Consider the following 19168-nt stretch of genomic DNA (forward strand, 5'->3'; position numbering starts at 1 on the left):
AATTATGACCACGGGCAAGTCATTTAATCTCTCTGAGTATGTTTCCTAGAGGGAAGCTAGAGATAATGACCCCTGTCATAAAATGGAGATGTTCAAAGGCTCAAATGATATAATGTATTTAAGCATTTGAAAACTTTAAGGTGCTATGTAAATGGCAGCTATGTTTTAGTAAAGGGAGGAGTCAATGAAGAAGTTTTTATGTAGGAGGTAAGATTGGACAAGACATCGGATTTTGAAGGATGGGTTTTACCCTTTGAGAGTGATTAATAAGTTGGATTCCTTAGTCATTCTCTGATTTCTTTTAAGAAGCTTGCTAATATGGTAAAGTTGATGGCTCAGTGGATAGGGTGACAAACTTGAAGTTGGGAAAATATGAGTTCAAATTTTGCCTTGGAAATTTACTGGAAGAGCCTAGGAAAGTCACAACTTCTCAGAGCCTCAGTTTCTTCATCTATAAAATGAGGATAATATAGCACTCCACTAAGAAGGTTGTGAAGATCAAGTGAAATAATATAGGTTATGTACTTTGCAAAATTTAAGGCATTCCATAAACACTGGAGGTTATTATTATGATTTATTATTGCTATCATGAAGACAACCAAGACAGGGCAGTGGCATTAACTTACAAAACAAATTGTCCACGTTTGCTGAAACAAGGAGAATTCATCAGTTAGGTGGTAGTAACTTATAAATATAGGATAAACATAGAATATCACTGCTTTCTGTAGCAAACCATGGCTTGTATGAAGAGAGTCCTAAGGAGATTTTGACTCTGTTGAAATTTTCTCCTGAATTCTGTTCAGTTTATTTTCTAATTTATAGAGGAAGGACAACTTGGCAACTTACCTTATGCAAAAATGTTCACAGGAATCATCATATAATAACAAATGCAGATAAAAAGCTGGTAAGAGGAGATATCCCATGAGCTATTTCTTAGTTCCTTAGTATTCTTTTGTTATTACTTGCATTCCAGCAATAAAATCTGAGTAAATACTCTTAAATTTATTTTAAAAAAACCCATATACACAAACCTTATACTACTGGAATTTCTGAAAAATCTAAGAAAACTGGTTCATAATCATTTCCAAATTTCTTCTCATTTGTGGGAAGAAAAAAACCGCAAAATAACAATAACAAAAAATCCGAACTCTTATTTCTCCTGAATAAGTAGACAGAGCAGCATAAGCTGCTATGTGAGAAAGTTGGAAAAGATTGATTAATGAGCTTGTAAACCTATCTAATTTTTCTTAAATCAAACAGGACTCAACAGTCTGTTTTAGGATCTCTGACCGATCCTCCAATTGTTTGCATTTCCTGTGTTAAGAAGTTAACTTCAAAAAGTAATGTAATGACTATCATTGAGCCTGCTGAGAATTATAATTAGCAGCTGTGTACCATTGTAACAGATGTGTACCTACTGATTTAGATCATTTAGTTTAAAACACATTGGCATTACTTTCAAATAAAGAATCTAACTTCCCTTTATTTCCTGTTCTGAATAGAAAGATAAGAGACTACTGTTAGTCATGCTAGTAATTTTTAAATTAAAACTCTGGGTATATGGAGAAACAAACTTAACAATTGGTTTATCATAAGGTCACTTTATAATGTACCAACATACTCCAAGAAACCTTTCTCAACTTTCATTTTTTCTTTACTGTTTCCTGAAGGAAATAGCAAAATGAAACATTTTAGCATTTCAAAATATATACTACTATAACCTAGGCTGGTCTGGTAAGGAGATTGTATTACTAGCATTTCTCTGTCTAGTTTATGACCTATGATTTGAATATTTTTCTCCCATGGGTTTAACTTACAACTTCTAGAACATTTCCTAATGCTAGAATCCCTTAGGTCACCCAACTAGGCACCAAGATTCTGGTCTAAAGCTCCCTTGGTGATACAGTGGGGAAAGATGGGGACACAGTAGAAAGGAATTGGAAAAGAGACAGATACACAGAGAGAGACATATTTAGAAAGAAACAAAGAAATGGATATAGACAAGGCGGGGAGCAGAAAGATACAGATGAAAGAGGAGGAAGAAGAGAGGGACAGGGGAGAAGTAAGATGCAGAGAAAGAAAAATAGGAAAAGGGAAAGAGAAAAGAAAAGGAAGAGGGAGAACAGAGAAGAGGGAAGGAAGAGGGAAAGACACAGAGGGAGGGAGGGAGGGAGAGACAGAGACACGGACAAGATACAAAGATGAAACGGAGGAAGATGGAGGAGATGATGCCTGGAGGAATGTGGAATTCACTGATTGGTTAACCAAGGATCTCTCTTCTTATAATGGAATGTCAAACTTAACTGAATTATCCCTTTTTCAAAATCTTAGCCTATAAATTTATTCAAATTCTACCATGTCTACTTTGTTTACAAAAATGGGAAACCAATTAAACATCAAGTAGATTTTACCTATTTAGTACTTTTTGTTTAGTACAATTTACTACTACTTAGTACTTATTGAATTGTCTGTAATATCTCATCTTGCTGCCTCTTAATCTCTCTGCAGAAAGGAAGAGAAAAAGCATGTCAAATCCCAATGTAGAGTGATGCTGATTCATTAACTGACCAGTAGATGGTACACCAGTAGCAAAGCACTTTGGTAGGGATATACCTTGTTTTTAAGCAAATTTGGATTTGTAGCAGGTGAGGAAGTAAGGAAAGAAAATGATACATTGATTATAAATTGAGATTGTGGTGGATTTTAATGAAAAAAAATAATTGGACTATGTAGACATTTTCCTAAAAATCCATGATACTAATTACCTCATTTCAATCTATAAAGGCATACATATTAGAAGTGTAAGTTGGCCTTCATTTTAAGCTATGCACAAGGTATCATCAGCACATGCTATAGTAGGTATTTCAACTTGGAACTTTATAACAAAAAGAACATTTAAAGCTACTAAGCAAAATAGGTCAAGGTAATACATGTTCTACATTGAGAAGGGAATATTTTGAGTGACTGATTTTTCCTTTAATTTATCTGGTATTTTAGTCCCTACATTCTCCTACCTTTCAATAAGTTTTCAAATCTTCAAACTGCTAGATGCATATATTTATGTACTGTGGATCTAACAAATGCACCTGATGCATAAGTATGCTCTACTGATGCAAATTCCTAAGATTCAATGTCCTGAGCATCAAAGAGTGACATCTGAGATTCAGCCTAGCAATATCTCAGAGAGGATTCACTCAAGTGAACTTGGTGAGCCTAATGTTATGTAGAAACGGTTCTAACTGTGAGCCTACTCTCTCCAGGGACCAAACTGGTAGAGCAGAAAGTGTGCCCCAGAGGTATCTGGGTAAAATATTAGTGCTTTTGTTTTTATCTGTTTCTTTAGTAAATATCCTTTTTAACAGCTAATTGATGCTATATGGTTAAATGGAACTGGGGTGTTAGTCAATTGTGGCTAAGCACAGTTAGTTGGGGCTTAAGTCAGAAACATTACAGATACTTCAATCTCCCAGGGGCTTCCCTGAGAACACTGGCTCTCAGGTAGATGACCATCTTCCAGGTGAAGGCATTAGACTGCAAATCAAACTAAAGGTCTATAGAATCAACATGATGACTTCACTGTTATATGCCTGTAAAACCTGGATAGTCTATTTCCACTTGAACTGTCTTAGTGAGATTCCGAAGATCACCTGGCAAGATAAAGCACGAGACACTGAGGTCTTCTCTCAAGCTAAACTGCCAAGCATTCAAACTGCAGAGAGCTCACCTTCGATGGGCTGGCCACAATGCCAAATGCATGTTTACCTAAAAGATTGTTTTACAGAGAACTTGCACAAGGCAAGCACTCACATTTAGGTCAGAAGAAGCGGTATAAGGATACTCTCAAGCACTCTCTGAAGAACTTCACTACTAAGGGTGAGACTTGGGAAAGACCTCATCAAAGAAAGTGCTGTGCTCTGTAAGCAAAACAGAACCGCAGGAGCACAAAGGAAACATAGGATGCACAAATCTAGAGACACCTCTATCCCAAATGGACTCTTTGTGCCCGGCCCGCAGGAGAGCCTTCCAAGCTTATGTTGGACTGATCAACCACAGCCAAACACCCTAGATTTTGACCCCAACACCATGAAGTCATCGGTCCTCTTCTAATACAGACGACAACCTTGAGGACCCTGGAAGGAAGATGCAATAGCCTGGCTCTGAGATACTGGGTCAGATCATACTTGCTATGTTTGAATATGTTGTGGTTTTTATTCATGAATTTTTAATCCATTTATTTACTGAACGATTTTTTTTTGTAAGCATGGCTGTATGTATGAAATGTGTATGTATAATGTGACATCTGACAACCTGGATATAGAATCAAATTAAAAGTCTCAGGAGAAGCAAGGACTATAGGCTATCATTCAAGGATTATTACAGATTAACCTAATTCAGAAAGACTCAGCAAATAATCAAGAAGTATTTATTAAATACTTACTATGTGCCAGGTGCTAGGTATACAAAAATATTCTCTGCTGCCCAGCAGCCTACACTCATCACTAGAACAATGTCTATCATGTTCCAAATTCATTTATCCATAACAAGTACTGAAACTATTTGCTAAAATGCATAAGGCCTGTAATATGAATCGATGAAAGGATTATCTACAAGAACAAAATCAATTTTTTTCAAGCACTGATTAAATATATTTCGTGTAGCTCTCTTCCTGGTTCCAAGGCCAGTTCTCTATCCATAATGCCATGCTGACTGTGTGTAGCACAATGCCTGGCACTTAGCAACTGCTTACTAAATGTTTATGGACTGACTGTACAACCCTCAACAAGTCAATCTCTCAGTGCTCTAGGCAGCTCGAAGACTATATATAACTTACTGTCAAGGGGCCAATCTAAATTGGTAGAAAGAGTTTTTTTATACCGCATTTCCTTATGCCAATGAAATCACACACCCAGTCCCTATTCCTATCCCTGTAAAGCTCTCTTAGATCCTAGAAGTTTTCAAGGCAAAGTCCCTATCTGTGAACTGCAGTTTAAATGGATCACGAAATCGGACTTGGTTTTTGTGGGAATGATAGGCATTTGCTGCCATATTTATTCCCTGTAGCCTACAGTCATTAACAAGAAAAGGGCAGCCTCAGTTATATCATCTATAAAATATTTATAATAATACCTATTATACCTACCCTTAGGGGTTGAATGGAATAGTGGCTAGAGAGCCCACTTAGGAGTCAGGAAGATGAAGGTTCAAATTTAGTCTCTGACACATCCTGGGTATGTAAATCTAGGCAGGTTAGTTAACCTCTCAGTGGCCCAGGAAACCCACTAACTTTGCTTTTAAGTTGTGGAGAAGGTGTAGCTCTACACTAGTAAAGAAAGTCTTTACTTGGAGGTCTCTATACCAGTGAAATCACAGGTCCAGTTACAATACAAAACACCTACATGACAGCACTACGGTGAGGTGAAAATGAAATATTGTATATTTTCAAACTTTAAAGTGCTATGGAAATGTTATTAAAAAGTAGAAAGAAAGATATGACAGATGTCTGCAGCATGCCTTCCACATCAAGGACTACCGTAATGGACTTCAGGATGAATGGCAGCAGAATAATCAATTCCAACAGACTAGAGACAGTCGATTGTGTATAGGACAACTGAAAGTTTTTCATGTGAAATGGAAGCTATACTCCAAAAATTTAGTTAGAGGCTTTAGCATTAGCCGGGCCTAAGTTTTGCTTTCCTGTAAATCATGTGATCAGGTCATACATCTGTTGCCCACTCCCTCCCTTGTTTTGTAACCACCACCCCAGCCTTACCTTTGCCAAATAAGGCAATCTTCCAGCTCCCAAGCTTGTTTTGGGTAAAATGTATCTCTTAGTTTCTGGGTAGAATGTAAGGTCTCTCACCTCAACCAACGGGGATAAAGAGATTCAAGTTAAAAGGTGGGAGGGTGGGGTTTTCTTAGAATTTGGTTGTCTAGGGGTATATAACTGCTTGCTTGCTACTTGTATCCTGCCTCCCTACTCCAGTCCGCCCTGGGTAGATGATGCCCAATTCTTGCACGAGACTTGCTAGAATAAAACTTATGTTTCTACTGAGAGAAACCTCTGAATTTTTATTGGGATAAGTGGTCTCAATCCCACTCAATTGTCAGACTTTCAGTGTGAGCATTTACATCTCACAAATGAACAAATGCTACAAATCAGGGTTTGATTTATTGTTATTGACACTTAACAAAATGATGAAGAAAATGTCATAATTCAGATTAAACTTAAAAAGGGGCAGATAGTCTTTACCTAATGTACAGAGACTTCACTGACAGCACCTCTTACATACAAAATAATCTCTCAAATATTAATAAAACATAACTCCTTCTTCCTGAAAAGTTAGAGGATCTCTCTTCTTCAATATATTTCCTTGTTCATTGCTCTTCATAATTTCATACGTATGATTCCGGTTTGTGAAGTATTATTGTATTGACTCGGTGCGTTGCAGACAGCAAGAAAAGGGGTAAATGGCCTATCCTTTAGTGTTCCAAGAGGAGTTGATATTTCCCACATCTATCTATGGAGGTTATCTATCCAGTTTTTCATCAACATCTTTCACTTAAATATTGTGAAGCTAAACTGCACAAATAACCACAGTAGGACTCAATAAGATCTCTGGGGATATTTCCCTATTTCCTTCCCTTCGTTCTTATTTTCTTCAATTTGAATCACACTGTTGTTCTAAGATTTGTTATTTTACAATCATTCTGATGGGATTGTCTATGCTAAAGCTTGATGCTTCTGCCTTCTCTTCTCTACCATGCACTTCTAGGGCTCTTGGTTTAGTTCAATACCTGCCAGTTCTGATTCAGTTGAAAGGTTCTCACATCCCTTGAGCTATAATTGACTCACTATATACTTTTCAGAAGTAGGAAAAGATTTGCTGTAATTAAAGGGACAAAAATGATTAAAGAGAAGACAATTTGTTTGTGTCCCTGTGCAGTACTGATACCCAGAGCACAAGGAATCCCTCAACACTACACTCTCTGGGATCTTCCTCAAGAGACCTCTCAGGTCAGCCCTGGTTATATGGAAGTCAGGTACGTTAGAATGGAGTCCAGAGTCTGAAAGAAATGTTTGGTTCTAAAAGAAATCAGGCACTGGGAAAATAAAATTTTATTAATGGCATAGAATATCTTTCATTCTGTGTCAGGTTATTAATACTCACTATAATTACATGCAACCTTAAGATTCCGATAAGTGGGAAAAAGACTGGTGAAAAGCTTGTCAAGAGGTAAAAATGCTTCTGAGCAGACAATGATGATGCTGAGTGTTTATGTTTATCTTCTATGTAGGTATGAAAATGCTTGTCTTGTTAGACTGGATCATACTCTTCTGTCAAGGAGCAGCATAAATTCTGTTTGTATAGAAAATGCTCATATGTATTACAAAAACATAAATACGGAGATTCTGATACCATTTAGTTGAATGATAATAAGAACAAGAACATTTATTAAGAATTCTCTTCCTAGTAACAATCTTTCAGGGTTTAACTTCTCTGACAATTGATTGGGAAGTTCTACTTCCTATCTAATCTAACTCTTACAAGCTAACTTAAACATATTTTCTCATCTTCTATCTTTGGTGGCAATGGAAAACAGCTGCTCCCCAGGCTCATAATAATAACCCTCCATCTCTTTGAAGCATTTATTAGGTCATCTCACATACTATCCTCATATAAACTAAATAATCTTTATTCTTTAACCTTTCCTTACAGGTCTTATTTTAGAACTATTTAATAATCTTTCCTACTCTCCACTGAACATGAGAGGGAAATAATTCTTACCTCCTACTATTAAATTGTTATAACATCTGTCAAACACATAGATTACTAGAATGAAAGTTCCATATAAATGTCAAACACAGTATTATTTTATACATTTTATTATGTGGAACTTGGAATGTATCACCAAAAAAATAAAAAGACTCTTCAGTCCACTTTAGCCAGAGGACTACATTAAACAAGTAAGGCAAATGGACATGAAAATCCCACTTCTTTATTTAACTATGTAGATGTCATCGAACAGTCTTGTCATTGCATCTCAACCTTAAATAAGTCTGATTTTTTAATAAGAAAAATGATCACAAGCTCAAAATTGTAACAATTTTATTAAAGCCACAGGAAGCTTTGTCATATTATGAATAAAGAGCCAGACTTGGAATCAGAAATACCTAGATTCATGTGCTATCCCTACCCATACTGTGGAACCATGGGCAAGTCAGAAAATTTCATTAGTGTGCCAAACAACTTTCTGAGACTAGAAGGTACAGAAGAGTTATTGACCTGCATCACTGGAAGAAGTTTCCACATAGAGAGTTCTCTACAATGATGAAATCATGAACATAGACTGAGTAGGGAACCAAATAAAACCACAGATGAACCTTTGAGATGCTTAAAATTAAATGGGGCAGCTAGGTGACACAGTGGTTCGAGTGCTGGGCCTGTGGTAAGGAAAACCCAAGTTTAAATTCATCCCCACACATTAACCATGTGATTCAGAGCAAGTCACTTGACCTCTGTGTCAGTTTCCTTAGCTGTAAAATGGGGATAATAATAGGACTTACCATACAGGATTGATATGAAGATCAAATGAGATAATATGTATAAAATGGTTAGCACAGTGTCTGACATGTTAGTGGGTAGTTAATAAATACTTATTCCCTTCCCCTTCTCTCCTCTAAAATCTCTCAGAGAGTTGGACTACATGTCCACCTAGATCTGTGGCTATGGTCCTCTGATCTTTTCAAACTAATCATAAGTGACATAAAGGCTTCCACAATACTCTATATCACTCTTGTAACTAAGAGACCAATAAAAGTCAGAATGTTAACACACCACTTTATTTATCTTCACTGACTAAAGCCTGGTACTCTAATGAGTTAAAATTGTCCCAAAAATTAAATATTTGTGACAGTTAGTGATTTAGGAATTTTCATTATAATTTAATGATAACAACTTTAGTGTGTCTGTGACTACCATAACTGAATTCATTCAGCAGATAAAATATTGATGCAGGTATATGGCATGTGTCTTTCAGTTCAGTCTACAGAAAAATTTAGCAGAACTCTGCAATATATAAAAAGGTCAAGAATAGTATTTTCCAATGAAAACTAGTATTGACTATTCAGTGCTATTTAAAATAGTACATTACTTGAATATACTATTCAAAATAGCATTAACTATTTAAATATGGTGATAAGCAAAGTTTATTCATATGAATTTCTATAAAAGAGAACATATTAAGTAAAACAGATCTAAGGGATTTCCCCCTTTCCTCTTATTGGAAAATTAATTTGAAGAAAATTCATCACCTGGAATACTGAACATAAAACACTTTAATAGATAATACAGAGTACCATTTCAAGTCCAGTGTCTTGAACATGGTGCCCTTAATGTCTCACAGAGATGAAGGGAGTGGCATGGGGGAGGGATGAGTGAGTGATATTGTTAGATCTGCACTTCAGGGAGATCAATTTGATGGCTGAATGGAGGATGGACCAGGGTGGGGAGAGAATTGAGGCAGAGAGAAGTCCAGGTCTGAGGTGATGAAGGTCTAAGTAACAGATGGTGGCAGTATCAGAGGAGAGAAGGGGTATATATGAGAGATGCAACAAAGGTAAAATCAACAGGACTTGACAATAGATTGGCTATAATGGGTGAGAAAGAGAATGACACCCATGTTGTGAGTGTGAGTGACTGGGACAATGGTGGTACCCTGACAAAGTTAGAGATTAATATGGCCTTCCTCCTTGTTAAGGCCAATTCTTCTACTGCTACCCCTGATCTCACCATCAACTGTCCTTTAGGTAGCTTGCCCCACCAGTCATTCTACAGCTCTTTCATTTTGAATCTCTGCCATTTTGATGACTTCATAACCGTTGCTTAGATGAAACATACTCAGGTTTCACCTACTCTAAAACAAGAACAAAATTATTTTTTGATCCTCCCATTCCCTCAAGATATCCCCCTTTAAGGACAAATTCCTAGAAAGTGGAATCTTCTCCTAGAAAAAGATAACTAGGATGTTCAATGGATAGAGTTCTAGGCCTGGACTCAGGAAGACCTGAGTTCAAATCTAGCATAAGACTTTTATTATGATCTTCAGTATGTCATTTAACCTCTTTTTGCCTTAGTTTCCTCATCTGTAAAATGTGGACAATAATAGCACCTACATCACAGGGTGCTGATGAAAATCAAATAAGATAATATTTGTAAAGAGCTTAGCATGATGCTTTATAAATGCTTAATTCCTTCTTTCCTTATATTTGATGCCTTCATTTCTTCATCAAAAATTCACACCTAAAGCTCTCACAATCTGGCTTCTAATCCCACCATTTGGTTAAAATTGCATTTTCAGAGGTTACCAATGGTCTTTTAGTAGCTAAACAAAGAAGTAGCATAAGGCTGGAAGAAATCTCTGAGTTCATATAATCCACACTCACTGCCAGCAAATAGAATTATACCTAAAGCATCTATGAAGGACAAGGGACTATCTCATCTTGTACTTTTTTTTTTCCTGAGAAAGATTCTTCTTTCATTTCTGTTATTTGTAAACAATTTTCCAACGGACCAGCTTATTTCATAGAGATGACATTTGTGGCCTAACATCATATAGGTTATCAAACTTTCATTAATGATATTAATATTTTCATGAGTCAAGACCAAAGAAAGCATACTTAGTATAGCATTATGCCTTCAAGTACAGCAGTTTATTTCATCAAACATCTGTAGCTTTGCAGTAGTATGCTCAACCATAAAATAATACATTTGGGTGGCCACAAATTAACTGTAGTCTCTTATTTTCTACTAAACAGTGCCATAAATTCTGGAATATATCTTCCTGTCGGCTTCGAAAACATTTCTTCATCAAAATTTTTCCCCAAAACCGCTGCCAACAAGACAGGCCATCAAAAAGAATGTCTCTGAGAAGATTTACACCATTAATGACTAAAGAAACTAGGGAGCAAAATGTAAATAGCATCTTTTTTGGTAGTTTATTGCGGCACTTATTTAAAGAATTTGGATAGTAATGGTTCTGTTCTACCAAGGAGAAGAGAGTGAAAGGCATTCCTTCTGTAAATAAATTTCAGCCTTCAGGAGTTCATTCACTAAAGCAACTTTCAGTGAGTCTAAATACCACATGAGTAGCTATCAAAAGTTAGTCAGATGTTAAAAAAGGAACAATTTGCTGAGACAAGGCTTAGGAACATAAGCTAAAAGATTTAAAGCTGGTCAGACTAGCAGAGGTCATCTACGTGGTGCAGTGAATGAGTGGTAAAGTTGGAGTCTGGGAGAACAGAATTTATATGCTGCCTCAACCTTACTACTTGTGTGATGCTGGGCAAGTAACTTAACCTCTCTCAAGTCTCAATTTTCTCACTTGTAACCTGCATCAAGTTAAATATAAGCACAGGAATGGAAGCTGTGAGGTATCAACACCCTACTTTCTGGAAGCAACTTTTGTTCACATTTTGGAGAGAAATGTTCTTTCTGTATAAATACCTTCAATGTCTGTTCCTTTTGGAATTTCTTTGGAAAACTTAAGAATTCCTTCCACTTTTGCCTGCTGATTGAATAAATAAAGTGCCAGAAATAGTAGACATTTATATTCAAATCACCCAGCAACTATTTAGGCTGACTCCTCTATCTCAAATATTTAGAACTTCTGGATTAACCAATCATTAAGTTTTCATCGAGTTACTATGTGCCTAATGAGATACTCCAGATTGTACTATCAAAGAAAAGTATGGCATGAAAAGTTCTACAGAATATAAGCCTCCTGAGAGTAGATATTGTTTCATTCTTTGGATTCGTATGCCCCCATCCTAAGCACAGTGCCTGGGAGATGGTAAGTGCTTAATAAATACTTATTAATGGACTGACTGATTGACTGATGGGAATGACCTTCTTTTTTGTCTTTGCATTCCTAACATTTAGCACAATGCCCCGTATATTATGAGCACTTAATAAATGCTTACTGATTGATTTTTTTTCATCTCTACATTGAATTTCTTATTCATGTGTTGTCTCTTTCCTTCCTTTTCTCCAAAGGGTCATGATAACTGTTCAGAAGAAGAAGATTCACATAGTACCAATTCTACCAATAAAAACTGGAATTACTACCATGTAAATAGATTAAAACTGTGTTGTAATCTTTGAAAAAGTCATCTACAATACACACAAACAGCACTACATAATAAAAGATCATCTCCATATTTTATGCCCCACTCATTTATGTTTCTTAATGAACTAGAAAAGGAATTTTGCTAAAAATTGTTCTAGAACTTTGCTGTTGCTAACTAAAACTTGTTGCAACTTTTTACTCCTATTATAGCCAGATATGAAGCAAAATTCTTAAATTTCTCCTTAGAGATATGGTTGTTCTTACAGAGAAGCTGACCAGATAATTGTCTATCAGATGAAATAGTGATGAACTCAGATACCAAACTTCCATTTTTAGAATGTTACAGCTTTTCTGATACCTTTTCCCTTCCTCTCCTCTCTTTAAGTTGTTTGTCAGCCCAGGACCGATCAGAACGTTGCTTCTTACTGGCTATTCTGAGCTTGGGAGATGGGGATAGTTGTCATGGCAAACCTTTTTCTTCCACCAAGAAGAAATGGAGAAGCTTCTATTAAAAGTATGTTGTCACATGAATATGTGAAGTATTGCTCACAGTCTAACGGGGGAGGCCACTTACAAGCAGCTATGTACAAACTTTATAATCATATATATACATATATACAAACTTTTTAATACGTGCATATATTATTTATATGTACAGACCTTATATGTATACTTGTGTATATATACATGCATATATACACATATACAAAGATAGAAAGATAGATAGTTCATACGGTTGTTTGCATATTATTTTTCCCATTAGACTGACCTTCTTGAGAGCACAGATTATTTTTTTTACCTTTATTTGTATCCCCATTGTTTAGCACAATGTTTGGCATATAGTAGAAGCTTAACAAATGCATGTTGATTTGTCAACATGAGAAATTGTGGCACAGAGAGGTAAAATGACTTGCCCTTCAAGATCATAGATATGGCAAGTAGCAAAGCCAACATTTGAACCTCAGTCCTTTAATTATAACTCTGGCATTCTCCATTATGAGCCTATATCTCAAATGGCTTTAATTTACATGAGAAGGAGGAAAAATGGGAAGGGAAAGGCAAAGGAAGGAAGGATAAGAAGAGGAAACCTTATTTTTCAAAAGGGGAAAATGAGGTATCCAGAGATTGAGTAGTTTTCCCAAACTTCCTCTAAGAACACAGAGTCACAGTCAGAAACAGAATATAGGGATTTGTTGGCTCTTCAGTTTTATCTGAAAGCTTCTACTAAAGCTTTGGAGTTTTACAAACCTTTACAGCTGGAAGGAACATCAGATAACATCTAGTGACACAAGTTACTACACAGATTGGTCCAGATCTAGGCAGTTTGCCACCTTGGAAATGTAATAAATTAATTCTAGGTCAGTGTTGCCCCAATTATTTCACTAGATTGATTATCTAAGTCACAACTAGAGACCTGAGAATTTTGCTCTATCACCAAGAAAAAAAGTAAGAATCAAATGTCTGCTCTTTCAGTAAAGGATTTTAATTCTCACAGTGGTTTTCTTTAAGAAAAAGATTCTTCATACACAATGGTCACTCATTTGGATTACCTTGTCAATGTCCTCATCTGTGAGCATGTAATCTTTGCAAGAGCATATCGGGCAGAGCCATTTCCAACTTTTTGATGTAATTAATCTCTTACATAAGGGATTTTAAATAAATTATTCTGCTGAAACAGCAGCAGTACCACAATTTAACTATAAAAACCAAGCCAAGAGTAATTTGCTTATTGCTTTAAGCTTCCCAGCTGCTCTATAGACATTTGGAAGAAAAATATAAATGCAATGAAAAAGAAGCTTTCAGGCTGTTTTTCATCTTCAATTGATGACCTTGAACATAATACACTTTTAATACTTCCAAGGATAATGCTAATGCCATTGTATACAAAGCTTGTTGTCAGCAGATTCTAAAGAGGTGCAGTTGAAGATTTAAGATTGCATAGCCGTTAACTTATACTTCACTGGGTTCTCATTTCCATATAAGTCAAATAAGTCACTGGAAGCGGCTCTACACAGCATATAGACATAAAATTTCCAGAGGATGTAAAATATCTTAAAAGTTTGGAAGGAAATTAAATTACCTACCAAGAAGTAAGGGACAAGAGCAAAATCTGGTATAAAACAGACTGGTCCAATAACCAAAATAGTTTCAATTCTCAAGTCAATTTTATATTGATGTTTTGGAAGGAAGAAATCTAAAAAATTACAGTAAATACAAAATATTAAACTACCTGGTAGATGAATCTGATAGTCTGGAAATACTTGTTGGCACTAATTTGGGAGTTTATTTTTAGGGAGCAACTATTAAAACCAATGTTATTTCATTCATACCTAGTTTTTTTTTCTTTTTTTTTATGAGGCAATTGGGGTTAAATGACTTGCCTAGAGTCACACAGCTAGTAAGTGTTGAGTGTCTGAGGCCAGATTTGAACTCAGGTCCTCCTGACTCCAAGGCTGGAACTCTATCCACTGCACCACCTAGCTGGCCCACATACATAGTTAAGAAATATAAAACACCTTGATCTCACAATAATGAAAATTAGAAGTAATACAAAGGACACTAGAAAAATATATAGTGGATATAAGCTTATTATTGTATATTACTAGAAAAGATATGAGAAGCAGCATAAAAGTTGTTGTCGTTGTCCAGTTGTTTTCAGTCATATCTAACTTTTCACGACCCCATTTGGGATTTTACTGGCAAAGATACTGGAGCGGTTTGCCATTTCTTTCTGCAGTTCATTTTACAGACAAGGAAACTAAGGTAAACAGTGTTAAGTGACTCACCCAGTGTCACACAGCTATTTAGTGTCTGAGGCCAGATTTGAACTCAGAAATATGAGTTTTCCTGACTGCAAGTTCAGCACACTATCTACTACACATCTGTGCCACCTAGATGCCCAAGCATAATATATATATTAATATATGAAGAGCATGATGCCACATTATATTCAATGAGATGTTTCCAACTGCCCAACTTGGTGATTTTCTTTGGTCATTTGTCCTGCCACTACACCCTTAGGATGACAAGCTCAGAGATCATGCCCTGGGGCACTTAATGAACTTAGTTTTGTAATGCCCACCCTAGGGATGAGCTATCCTGTATCAGTAAGGAATAAGCTGACATAGCACACTATATGTAACCAGCTATAGACCACAGATCATGCTTCCAAGTATACCATCCCTTCCATCTACCTTGCCTGCTATATATACTCCCTCTCTCCCCATCTACATCTTTTCCTGGAAACTATACTGCCGCTATACTATCAATCAATCCTAGCATTGTACCACTGCTTCTGGAAAAGCTGTATAAATCAACTCCCTTATGGAGCCACTCACTATCCTTGTTTCTTCCCAGACCAAAACATTCTGTCCTGGTCACTGCTCCTTTATATGCTCATCTCCCCCTTATACTATAAGCTCTTTGAAGGCAAAGACTGTCTCACTATTGCATTCTCAGTAATTGCCACATACTAAGTACTTAAAAATAAACACTTATCATTAATTCATGATCTTATAACAGAAAGCTGGAGTGTGACATCAGGAAGCTTAAGTTGTTAAGAGTCAGTCAATAAGCATTTATTAAGTACCTACTGTGTTCTATGCACTAAAAGGCCCCCGAATGTGTTGGGTATATTCTTTATGGAAAGATTTACAGAAAGGTATGGAGGAAAAGTGAACAAGACAAGAAGGTGTGAATAAATTGAGATTTGTACCTATGCAGGAAGTATCTGAACTGATATGAACATAGGTCCATGATGTGATCATAGGCTAGTGAATCTAAATATTTCAAGTGGCTATTTTTGGGGTACAATTTTGATGTCAGTTAAAAAATTTAGACAACTAGAGCCCACTTATGAACTACAGACATAGTATTCTTCTATTAATATTTGCAACTTTTTAAGTATCTGGAGAAATTTTTACTCCACCAACAGAGGGATGAAGGAAGGGTTGGGGAAGCAAAGGCTTGATTCATTAGGAGATCCAAAGAAGAAAAAAACAAAAACACTACAGTTCAGAAAACTTCCAGTACATACCTTGCACAGAGAGGAAGACTGAAGCAACTGTTGATCCTCCTTCATTAGAAACCACACAATTATATTCTCCAGCATCAGTGAATTTTACACTATTTATCTCCAAGGAGAGGTTGGTCAGAGTTCTGATCCGAGCTGCATCTGCCAGTCTGACATCTTTACCATTTCTCTTCCAAGTAAGGTTGTAAGGCACAGCACTTATGGCAAGGCACATCAAGGTTGCTAATTCTCCAGGAGTAACGGTCACATTGTTAGGCACTTGGATGACAGGAGGGGGCTCTGTATGAAATCACAAGGCAGGAACTCAAGAATCATTTTCATTCATTTAGACCTGAAGTCAGAATTTTTAAGATGAATCTATTAAAATTTACTGCACAAAAATCACACCAATACATGATATTCTGGAGGGTACAAAAGAAGACAGAACCCTGGAGAAAAGTTAGACAGATGAAGACTGTAGAGGTATGTTCTGGAAAATGTAGGAAATGAGTATGGAAAGAAAACTAGACTTGGATTCATATGGCCTGGTTTTAAATCCTGATTCTGTCACTTAATACTCTATGATGTTGGACAAGGTACTTAATCTCTCCAGGTCTCTGTTTCTATTAAATGAGCAGGTTGAATGAGATGGTCTGAAGAACCTTTTTAGTTCAAGTCTATGATTTTCTGATCCTGTAAATTTTTTTAAATCCTACAATCCTAGCAAATAACACTAATTCAGCAACAGGTAAAAGTTGCAAAAAGGCAAATTTAGGTTTGATGGTAAGGAAATAATGTCTAACAATTACAATTATCCCCAAACTCAATGGTCTGCTTTGGAAGGTAATGGAATCCTCTTTCCTGGAGTCCTTCAAGAAAAGGTTGGGTGACCTCTTGTATATTTTGTAGAAAAACAATTTTGTTCAGATATGAGTTAGACTAGATGGCTTTAGAAGTCCCTTTCACCACTGAGATCATAAATAAATATACATACATACACACAGAGATATGATTTTGATGTGTGTCCATGCCTTTGACAGAAAATGGCATAACTAGGAATTCTTTAGTCTAGATCTGGTTCTAATATAGACATATATGTATACATGCACATTTTACATATAGACACACGTGTATAGACACACTGAAAACATGTCAGTATAGCTCATTTACAGAAGTTTGTAAAACACATAGAGCCAACACTCATTAAGTTCAGTTCACAAGGCTTTCCTGGCACTGTGTTCTCACTTAAGCAATACGTCTGAATCCACTCTTCCCTCAAACTACTTCACTGTTCTCCTTCACTTAAATTAATACTGCTGGGAAGGGAAAAACAAGAGCTCAAGTGTTTGTTTTCTTAGAAGCAGAAGAATGTTGACACCATTCCAATTCCTTCCATAATTACAGCAGTTGAAAAAAATGTGTAGTTCATGATGTCCATCAACTTGCTAAAATGGAAATTCTTTAGAAAACAAACTGTATTTTCTAAGAGCAAGACACTATAGGTAGTTTTGTCTGCAGAACAAGTGATGTGCATTCTTTCCATATGTGCTCTCATGCTACATTTCAAATGTGATTTATTAACAAAAATAATAAAAAATAAAACTCAGATTTATAAGCATAACATACATTTCAGAGGAAGCTTTTGTCTTAAATTCTTTTTAAAATATATGTGCATACATACAAAAGCAGATGCAGGGAGTACAGAACTGAAACAGAAATGCTGCTCTGACAAAGATAATATATAGTTACTATTATTTGCCAGCTTGTAAAAACAATGTGCCATTACACATGCTAAGAATCAATTGTGTTACAACTAAGATTTAGGTAAATGTCTAGTTCTAGACAGACTGAACGTCTAAAATTATAGTCTGCATTTCCAGCAGCAGCCTGGATGCCTACAAAGAATTTGAAAATCTTCAAGGAGAAAGATAATTAAGCAGTGAGTAAATCCCCCCACAAAAAAGCTTTTTTTGCCATTTGTTTTGCATTCTATCTCATCAAGATGTAAAGAAGATTTCCATTTGTTTCTTAACATCTTTTGTAAAATGTTTTACATTTTTAGAGAATAAAATACGTAAATTTCAAAAAATGATGTGCTTGGCTATTTTAGTAAAAAATACATGTGTGTGTATATATATATATATATGTATATATATAATATATATATATATATATATATATATATATATATATATATATATATATGTATATATATGAGGTTCCTTTCAATTGCTTCCTAAATCTGAAAATACAGGGTATCCCTAAAATGTTGTTGCAATTTTAAACTTCAATAGCTTCAGAAGTAAAAATGCTACGAAACTTACAAAATACAACATTTAAAAGGTTAATTCAATTTTTAAAATACTGATTTTTTAAATTAAAATTTAACATATCCAACATCTTCTTCTAGACGTTGCTCTAGTTAAGTTTTTCAACTTTGTAAAAAACTTTCATCAGCTATTGTTCAATGACTGATAGAATTTCATTTATAATCATATCCCTAAGTTATTCAAAGAACAAAGTTGTGGTGTATTCACAATACTTTTGATGTGTCTGCACAAGAAAAAAGTCCAATTAAGGTACATCAGGTAACTGAGCTGGTCAAGCAAGAGGACTTCCTCCATTAGTATTTACCCATCTGGGAAAACCACATGCAGAACATGTCATGCAATACACAAAATTACAAGTTTATTATTCAAAATTCACAAGACAATATAAATGTAAATAAATCAAATAACTAAAATTTCAGATTATGTTTTTGTAGATTTGTAGGATTTACAATTCTGGTAATACTCAAGTTTTAAACTGAACCAAGACTTTTGGGACATTGTATGTGTATGTGTTTATGTTTGTATGTAAATATGTATATGCATATACATACAGAGAGAGAAGGAAAGGGGGGGATATAGAGAGGGAGGGAGAAAGAAAGAGAGAGAGGAAGAGAAGGAGGGAGAGAGGGAGGTGGGGGGAGAGAGAGAGAGAGAGAGAGAGAGAGAGAGAGAGAGAGAGACAGACCCTACAAGAAAAAGT

At 35.8% G+C, this 19168-nt stretch overlaps 1 protein-coding gene across 1 annotated transcript in view; it reads right to left on the minus strand.

Annotated features, from left to right (window-relative positions):
• HMCN1 (hemicentin 1) overlaps window positions 1-19168 on the minus strand; it is a 495504-nt gene that overhangs the window by 270046 nt on the left and 206290 nt on the right. Inside the window, 1 exon segment of the mRNA XM_020984406.2 lies at window positions 16163-16438. Coding sequence (XP_020840065.1) covers window positions 16163-16438 — 276 coding nt within the window.

The sequence above is a fragment of the Phascolarctos cinereus genome, unplaced genomic scaffold (genome assembly GCF_003287225.1).
Source record: "Phascolarctos cinereus isolate Bilbo 61053 unplaced genomic scaffold, phaCin_HiC Scaffold_5;HRSCAF=322, whole genome shotgun sequence".
NCBI lineage: Eukaryota > Metazoa > Chordata > Mammalia > Diprotodontia > Phascolarctidae > Phascolarctos > Phascolarctos cinereus.